Raw genomic sequence first — 10000 nt, 5'->3', positions numbered from 1 at the left:
TAATATCCGTTTCTGCGTTATTTTGGCAGAGTATGGCGATACTGGAAGGAATTACGTAATACAGAGGAGCACAGTAAGTTGTGTGTCCATCCATCCATCGTCCAGTCCTAAGTTGCCCCATGAGGAGCGTAGGAACCAGGGGTTAGGCAAGTTCGTCCTGGCAACAAACAAAATAAATTGCGTGGGAGAAGGTGTTAGGGAACATCCATAACTGAGAAGAATAGGGGCCAAGGAATCACTCAAGGTTAATTAATTCTAGCACCAAACTTCAATAATATAATACAATACTGTCAAGTAATTACTCACTCAGAATCCAAGGTATAAATCATCCCTTAATTATTATAGGTGTTTATCTGGCAATTATGGCATTAGAGCCACTTGTAGTATTTAAATTAGCAAAATCAATAATATGCAGTAATTTCACTATACAGCTAACATGAAAATGACATTATATGCATCTTAAATTATCACAGACTTATATAAACCATTTTACTTTACTCATTTCCCATGCATAGTAGTTGGTGTATATTCCAATTTCCACCCGATTAATGTCGGTGTGCCACAAGGATCAGTTCTGGCTCCAACCTTATTTCCAGTTCATATTATTGATCTCTTATCTGTCACCCATAATCCCATTCACTCATATGCAGATGACCCAACACTTCACAGTTCATTCGCACTTAAGCACTAATGCACAAAGTTTACTATCTCTAACTCACAGCTCAGTACAGCCATCTCCCTAAATCAAGACTTATCTAAGATCACTGAATGGGGACAAAATAACCTTGTCTCATTTAATGCCAGGTAAACCAAATACGTACAGGTAACCAATAGACAGATATTGCCTGAGTCCTTTATTACCTTCATTGCTACTAATATTCCTATCTCTAAAAGTATTAAAATTCTCGGCATTTCGCTTAACATTGCCTTCAGCTGGACCTCTCATATTAGATCACTTGCTAAAACCGCTTCAGAGAAACTTGATTTATTGTACAGAGTCCGTAACTTCTTCCTGATGAGCAGTTAGCTATAATTTATAAAAGTCATGTGCGCTCTCAGCTGGTATATTGCTCACCCTTGTGGAATGGATGTGGAGAGGGTGCATTAAAATAACTAGACAAAATTCTGAACAAAGTTGTTGGAATTATTAATAACCCTGGTGTTATAAATAAACTACTTCCCCTACAAGTAAGAAGGAATGTTGGCTCCCTTGCATTATTATACAGATGCTTTTATGGCAAATGCTCAGACGAAGTTGCGTCCATGGTGCCACCTTTCCACGCCTTCCCCTGCGCTTCATGGGCGTCTGGTAATGCTCATGACTGGACTGTCACACAGCCATAATGCAGAACTTCTGCCTATCAGAATTCTTTTATTCTCCGAACTGCATCTCTTTGGAACTCGCTTCCCCTGAGTGGTTTCCCTCCAAACTTGAACCTGCGGCTGTTCAAGTCCAACTGTTACAGATATTTTATGAATGGAGGACAGATGTAATCTGGAGTGTGGAGTATTTTTTTTATTTGTTTTTCCTTGCTCTGTTCTGTTATTTTTAAAAAATCATTAACCTCTGTGATGCAATATAAATGTAGCACTTTTAGCAGGACTATAGAAATTAACGTCAGTGAATGACTGGGTAATGAATGAGGATAGGGACTAGTAAAAGGGAGCCTGAGATAAGCTTTTCGCGCCAAAACACGTCAAACTGATTTTAATTTGTGGCAGCAGGGCATATTCGTTACTCAACCATCGACCTTGGTTTTTGCATTGCTACGCCTACAGCACCCGAAGTGGAGGGTTTAAATTTGCTTTCTTTTATTTCCTCGGGATTCAGGTAAAATTCACTTCTAAACTTCATGTGTTGTTTGGTGAATGTTTCACGGAGTCCCTTATTGTCAGGGTCATTTTCCAGGGCCACTTCCATCTGGCGTTCAATGCTGTCTATGTGGGTGTCATGGGCATGGTTTTCCAGTTTTCTGCTCAGCACCTCAATGCCTGTGGTGGGGCGACCCATTTCTCTCCAATTCATCCCCACAGAGGAAAGCCGCAGTACGAAAGCATCCTCCAGATCTTCCATTACTGAGAAATTTGTACTAGGTTTATCCTTCAGGAGCATGTGGAAAAAGAATAACTTAGGTTTGCCCATCAAAGCAGGACAGGCAGTGTTTGTGAAGTACTGGTAGATATCTTGTACAGTTAGCATTTCATCATCGCCTACGTAGAAAGTGTTTTGATTCTTAGCCAACCCGAGTCCAATGACGACAGTAGAGTCCACATTTCTATGTTTGTTGTTGTCCTTGAACACTCTTAAAGCACTCATGATCGTTTGGGAAGATGTGTCACAAATCATGTGCACGTCATACCCACAGTGCCTAAATATTTCACGCAGCATGCTAGCTTCGTTTTCCTGCCAGTGATGAAAACTGTCGAACCAGCCCTCTGTGTGATAACTGGAAAACGAGATTATGATTGCCAGACCTCGAGGCATTGACAGGTTCTTATAAATGCATGGCCCTGCTATGAGGTTCTTCACTTGTTTAACACAGACTTTCTTGCGGAACTGAGGGAAGCCCTTGCTGGAAATGTTGAAGTCTAGTACTGTTGCTGCCATATCTCGTGCACTGTATTCAGTACGTCTGTCACGGACTTTCTTGGAGAACTGAGGAAAACCCTTGCCGGAAGTGATGGGGGTTGGTGGTGTAGTTGGCGAAGGGGTGTATTGAGTAGGTATGATGTAGAAATCTTGCCTGAAATTTATGCTTCTCGCCTCTGTGTAGTACTGTTCTCCACTCTCATTTTGTAGTTCCATCAGTTTACGAAAAACTAGTTGCATCACATCCGCAATCTCTCTTGACCCGTAGCTTGAGTGAAGGACTTGATACAATGCGTCTGTCAGTCTTGATCCTCGTTCACAGTGTCCATCAACTTCCACCCTGTACACCAATATGTCCCTCTCGGCTGGAAGGTCAACCATTTTGGGATTACCACCTGGGCTGTCCACTGACCATTCTTCAGGCAGTTGTATTTCAGGCTGTGATTCAACCGTCTTATTTCTACCCGTATCAGCCTCAAGTATAACCTCCCCATCATAGAAACAAGTATTAAAGATGAAGATTTTTGGTATCCCAGCCAGGTTTGGACAGTTGTTGTCATTAAGTGTCTCAAAGAGTTCCTTGTAAGTTATGACTCTCCTATCGCATGAAACGAGGACGTCTTCAAACCCATCACCATAGAAAATGATAAATACTGATCTTGCATCATCAACATTCTTGAACTCACACATCTTCTCCAGCAACTGATCTCGTGTTAGATTGGAGAAGGGACCTTGAACATCGTATCCCAGGTAAGAAAATACATCATTCAGGGTTCTGACATCATATTCACAACCAGGCAAGTTGTTGATGATCAGCACAAGGCCCAGGAGTCTACGGTGTGTTGATCTGATACGGGAGATTTCTTCTTCCCTCCCAGTTTCTAGAAAGAGACGGGAATAATTGCTGGAGCTCTGCTTAATAGCTTTATGAGATAATTCTAATCTAAGATGTTCTAGCTGTGATATTTCCCCCGTAATATTCATTGAATGGGGATGTACTTGTACCGCTCCAGCTAACTTCTCTCTTGCTGAGGGATTAAAATAAAACTCAAGGTTGGTAGCCATCTCTCTTGTCTCGCAAGCCACTGCCAATGGGACATCGTTGTTAACCTTCTTCATGAGTACGTTTAGAGCTCTGTCCTTAGCGTGTTCCATGAAGGTTTTGCAGATGTAGTGAACAAAGATGGATCCGTGGTTAGGATGCATGTAGGAAACGAACCCCATGAGGGAAGAGAAGCACATAAAGACGTCAGATATTTGTCGGTGAGCCATTTTTTTCCTTTGAGGTGATGGAGGAATTGGGGCTGCGTCTTGATAGACATCGCAGACTTGGATGTGTTCATTTTCTCCCCTGCACATTTGGAATATAAAGAGCTTTGGCTTCTTATGTAGAGCAGGGCAAGCAGAGTTACTAAAGAAGTCAATGACATCTTGGCATTTCATCGCCATTCCATCTGCGGTGAAGAATATGTCGCCTTCCTTGCCATGGCTCATGAACACAACAACCATACAATCAACTTCCTCGTGGATTTTCTCATCACGGAAGCGTGTAAGTGCCTCACATGTCTCCTCCTTGGTTGCATCACTCAGCCCTTCCACAATCCTGTACCCCATTTGCTGGAAAAGCGTGCGTAGATGTCCCACGTCCTGTTCCGAACCATCACGGGTTTTCAAATGCACTTGCTCTTCGGAACCATCTTGGGTCCTCAGGGTGAAAGGCTGGAAGTTCTTGTAATTGGCTATGAACACAGCTCCTCGTGGGGTCGTGTCGTTCTTGTAAGCATCAGGAGGCCCCTGAATGTATTCTGCTGGCTGCACGTTGATATCCAGTGGAGGAGGGGGGGGCAGAACTTCATCATCTGACATTATGGCTATGAAGGTGGAAGAGAGGGAGATGACGAGGAAGTGGGGGTAAGGTCCTCAAGTCGTCCTTCTCTCTCTCTCTCTCTCTCTCTCTCTCTCTCTCTCTCTCTCTCTCCCTCTCCTACACCTAGCAAGAGAGAGAAAGGTGACAGGGAATTGAAGTAAAAAGGTCTTTAAGTCGTCCTACATCGAGAAAGAGGAAGGAAGTACACAATTCTCTCCAGTTATTTACACTTTACATCTGTAATTAACCTATTGCTTTCGGATGGTTTATCTTACCTCTAGAAAGCTTCCAGAAATTGCCAAATGGTACATTCAAATCACTTTCAATGAGCATATATGAAGCTGTAACATAATAAAGGGTGACCGGTAAAGAGAGCTTCACCGGAAACTCGCACAGCAGTATCTTATGTGCTGCGGGGATGGCTGAGTCTGCTGGTGTGGGCATGAGGGTGGCAGTGGGAGTTAGAAATGAATAATTGATGCAGGGTAGATCTGACAACACTGAGCCATACCCGTAACACACGATCAATCACCTGGTTAGTGGAATTAGAGTGTTATAATGAGAACACATCCTCAAAGGAAATTGGACTCTATCACTTCATTTTGCAACTGGATTTATAAAGTTAACAGTTAACCCTCTTATCATTATGAAGTGGATCGTTATTTTAGTCCGCTGTTGTACGTAGCATTTCTGTCTGTGGATCCTGTATCAGTATTCTGTCATCGTTGTTATTGCTATTACTTCCGCCAATGAAGTTGGAGGAGTTTGTGTATTCACTTATGTTTGTTTGTCCACACGATATCTCCAAAATTCCTCAATGAATTTCAATGAAATTCTGTGGAAGGGTGGGCCATGGGCCAAGAAAGAATTGATTAAATTTGGGGGCGGATCCGGATCCGGATTCGGATCTGGATCCTATGTATCCCGTGCAATATCTCCAAAAGTTGTCACTGAATTTCGGTAAAATTTTGTGGAAGAGTGGGCCACGGGTCAACGGACAACTGATTAAATTTTAGGGACGATTCAGATCCCATGTATTCCACACAATATCTCCACGGATCCGCGTCCGGATCCGGATCCTTTTCAATGGCAGTGGCAATATATGCAATTAAATCACTCATTAACACGTGATTCATAGATGTGCTGATAGCCACAGGGAAAAGGAAACACGATGTATCCCGAGCGGTGTCGTGTAGTGACATTTTCAGGGACTGCAAAGTGACCTGACTTCACTTGGCTGTCCCTGAAGATGTGACCACACGACAGCGCTCAGGATACATCGTGTTTCCTTTTCCTTGTGGATATAGATAGATAGATAGATAGAGATAGATAGATAGATAGATATAGATAGATAGATAAACAGAAAAAACTCACTCAGTAGCCTTTCCATAGAGGTAGAATGGTACAACGATATGGATAAACACGTAGATAGATAGATAGATAGATAGATACATACATTCACACAGATAGACAGACAGTTAAAGAGACAGATAGAAAAAACTCCATAGCCTTCCTGTGGATAGATAGAATGATATAGAGAGATACATATATAGACAGGTAGTAAACAAACTCACTCAACAGCTTGTAATCCTGACCCCCTCTCCACAAAATACAGCTGTAGTCTAGCCGCAAGCTTGTCCCGGAGTTTACTAGTCATCGCTGGTGACAGCCCTAGCCTCTACCCAGCTATCAGTGCCCTTATCACCGCTGCGCCGTATTCGTAAAGCCTCTTAGTAAGCGATTCATTTTGCGTCGTTACCTTTTGTGTTTTTTCTAAAGACCTTTTACCGTTTTCTATGCATTATAAACACACTAGGGGACACTTATGATGGAATGCTTGGGATAAATCGCTATGACAAGGCTGGTACGGAGACTTATTTAGCGATTTATTTTGCTTAGTTACACCTTTGTATTTTCAAGACCTACCGTTTTCTATGCATTATAAACACACTAGGGGACACTTATGAAGGAATGCTTGGAATAAATCGCTATGACAAGGCTGCTACGGAGACTTAATTAGCTATTTATTTTGCTTAGTTACCCCTTTTTATTTTCAAGACCTTTTACCGTTTTCTATGCATTAATAACACAAGGGGACGCTGGAGGAATGCTTAGACTAAATCGCAATGGGACAGGCGCTACGAGGGCTGCACCCGCAAACTCACGGCTACAATTATAATGCCACAGTTATCGGTAATCTTATCTCCTGATGTCGATTCTCTTAACATGTTCGTTGATAAGAGAGAGTTTTTTTTTTTATCAGTGTACTTGTGCAATGCTTACATTTTCTGTGATAAGTGGATAGTAGAATAAATAGTACTGCCATCCACTATCCAGCCATGCCTTGCTCTGTCGAAGGAAGCTCCCAAACACTTCCTCTTCAGCGATTTATTTTTGGAGATGGCTAGTTAATTAGAAAACTCTCTCTCTCTCTCTCTCTCTCTCTCTCTCTCTCTCTCTCTCTTCCAGGAATCGAACCGCCCCTTGTGCTAAGATAACAAAGATAACACAATCGAACTGTCTGCCTCTCATCATCATCATCATCATCATCTCTTGTCTCGTTATTATTATCGTTGTTATTATTATTATTATTATTATTATTATTATTTTTATATTGACACAAAACATCAGCTACAACAACATGAACTCCTCCTCCTCCTCCTCCTCCTCCTCCTATTACTCTACTACTACTGTTACACTACTACTGCTGCTATTGCTACCACCATTACTACCACAACCACTGCTATTACTACTACTACTATTACTACTACTACGACTACTACTACTACTACTATTACACTACTACAACTACTATTCCCGCTACCACTACCACCACAACCACTACTACTACTACTACTACTACTACTACGACTACGACTACTACTACTATTACACTACTACTACTACTAGACCCGCTACCACTACCGCCACAACCACTACTACTACTACTACTACTATTACACTACTACAACTACTAGTCCCGCTACCACTACTACTACTACTACCACTGCTGCTGCTGCTACTACTACTACTACTACTACTACTACTACTACTACTACTACCACTACTACTACTACTACTACTACTACTACTACCACTGCTGCTACTACTACTACTACTACTACTACTACTACTACTACTACTACTACCACTACTACTACTACTACTACTTCTACATACTTGCAACAGGGAGTATGTGATAAGATAACTTACACTGATAGCGCCACTCAATTGCATAGAAAGAGTTGTGTGACGCCAGTGATAGTAGTAGTAGTAGTGTAGGAGTAGTAGTAGTAGTGGTAGTAGTAGTGATAGTGGTAGTAGCAGTAGTAATAGTAGTAGTAGTAGTGGTGGTGGTAGTAGTAGTAGTAGTAAAAGATGATGATGTTGTTGATGATGACGATGATGATGAGGAGGAGGAGGAGGATGGCTTTCATTAATATACAGGTAAATATTAATTGATGATAATGGTGATGGTGAAATAATGATAATAACAATAATGATAACAATAATGATAACAGTCTATATCGTAATGATCCGATAAAACAACGGCGCAACGTAGTGCAATTTTTGTACTGTGAAAATGCTCTGACTTGAAGAATAAAACAATTTCAAGTCCAATCGGGCCACCGGTTCCCGAATTTTGACTTATTTCTGGCCCTTTTGACATCGAGCGGAGGCATCCCAAGGCGGCCTTTAAGCGAGTACTATTAACAACAGAAGCAACAGCAATCATCATCATCGCCATCATCATCATCACCATCATCACCATCATCATCAATCATCATCATCATCATCACAGTCCTAGTTTCTCTCTCTCTCTTCAAATACTAACCTAAGGATATAAGAAGTTTGACTGCATCTTAAAAAAATCATCCTATGTCTTGTATAAATAATCTTAAAACGAAGAGAAGGGGAAAAGGTGCACCAAAAATATATATTGTAAAAAAATGTGCACCAAAAAATTATCCATTGAAAAAAAATGTGCACCAAAAAATCCATTGTAAAAAAAAGTGCACCAAAAAATATCCAAAAAAAAAAAGGTGCACCAAAAAATCCATTGTAAAAAAGGTGCACCAAAAAATATCCAAAAAAAAGGTGCACCAAAAATATATATTGGAAAAAAAGGTGTACCAAAAATATCAAAAAAAAAAAAAAAAAGGCGCACCAAAAATATCTATTGTAAAAAAAGATGCATAAAAAAAATCTATTGAAAATTTTGAGTTTCATCTATTCACTGTTACGAAATTTGTTTTTTTAATTTTTTTATTAATGTATTTATTTTTTTATTTTAATTTTTTTGTGGCCACTAAGTGATATTATTTAGGTTAGAAATTTTGGAGAGAGAGAGAGAGAGAGAGAGAGAGAGAGAGAGAGAGAGAGAGGATAATTACGTAAGAGAGAAAATCCTCATTATGACCCACGCAGGATGTAATTAGACGGTGGTGAAAAACAGGTTAATTGGAGATGCCACGTTGAAGGAGTAAAGGTGAGACAGGTGTGAAATGCTTTTTTGACCACACGAGAGGTCAGGAAGGGTCAATTTACCTCTAGAATACACAGGTGCTCGTGGACTCGATTTCTAAAAGTCCCGGTACGGAATGAATTGCTTTTCGAGCCAAATTTTGATCATTCTTAATTCTAATGAAAAAATCCTCATTCGAAATGGGACCAAGTTTTTCGAAAATAGGGATTTTTTTTTTTTGCGATTTTCATGCCAATTTTGGTGTGATTTGAATGTGTAGTTTCGGGTGGACAAAACACACACACACACACACACACACACACACACACACACACACACACACACACACACACACACACACACACACACACACACACACACACACACATTACCTCATCTCACTCTCTCTCGCTCTCTCTCTCTCTCTCTCTCTCTCTCTCTCTCTCTCTCTCACACACACACACACACACACACACACACACACACACACACACACACGGCTACTGCTATAGTATATTAGATGGAGCACTCTAACTTACCTCCATGTCCCTAAATACTACTACTACTACCACTACTACCACCACCACTACTACTACTACTACTACTACTACTACTACTACTACTACTACTACTACTACTACTACCACTACTACTACTACTACTACTACTACTACTACTACTACTTCTCCCCTATTCTTCTCCCTCCCAGCTTCAACTACCTTTCCCCAAATTTCCTACTATCCACCACTACCTACCACTATCTACCACTATCTACTACTGTCTACTACTATCTACCACTATCTACTACTGTCTGCTACTTCATTTTATTTTATCTATCAGGTTATGGAAAACTTTTGACACTTTAGAGATTGAGATGGTATGAAGGGACCAACAGGGTGATAAAAAAGTCACTGAATTGGGTGATGTGTGTGTGTGTGTGAGAGAGAGAGAGAGAGAGAGAGAGAGGAGGTAGTGTGGTGTGGCAATGTGTGTGTGTGTGTGTGTGTGTGTGTGTGTGAGAGAGAGAGAGAGAGAGAGAGGAGGTAGTGTGGTGTGGCAATGTGTGTGTGTGTGTGTG

The 10000-nt window shown here is 41.0% G+C and overlaps 1 protein-coding gene across 1 annotated transcript; it reads right to left on the bottom strand.

Moving 5' to 3' along the window:
• Positions 1–1735: 1735 nt before the first annotated feature.
• On the bottom strand, positions 1736–4456 carry LOC145398104 (uncharacterized). Its single transcript, XM_080271058.1, has one exon. It carries the CDS (start codon positions 4454–4456, stop codon positions 1736–1738), a length of 2721 nt encoding a protein of 906 aa, XP_080127184.1.
• Positions 4457–10000: the final 5544 nt, after the last annotated feature.

The sequence above is a fragment of the Coenobita brevimanus genome, chromosome 44 (assembly GCF_032717465.1).
Source record: "Coenobita brevimanus isolate Jiangsu-jjx chromosome 44, ASM3271746v2, whole genome shotgun sequence".
Taxonomy (NCBI): domain Eukaryota; kingdom Metazoa; phylum Arthropoda; class Malacostraca; order Decapoda; family Coenobitidae; genus Coenobita; species Coenobita brevimanus.
This window is presented reverse-complemented; position numbering and strand designations above follow the sequence as displayed.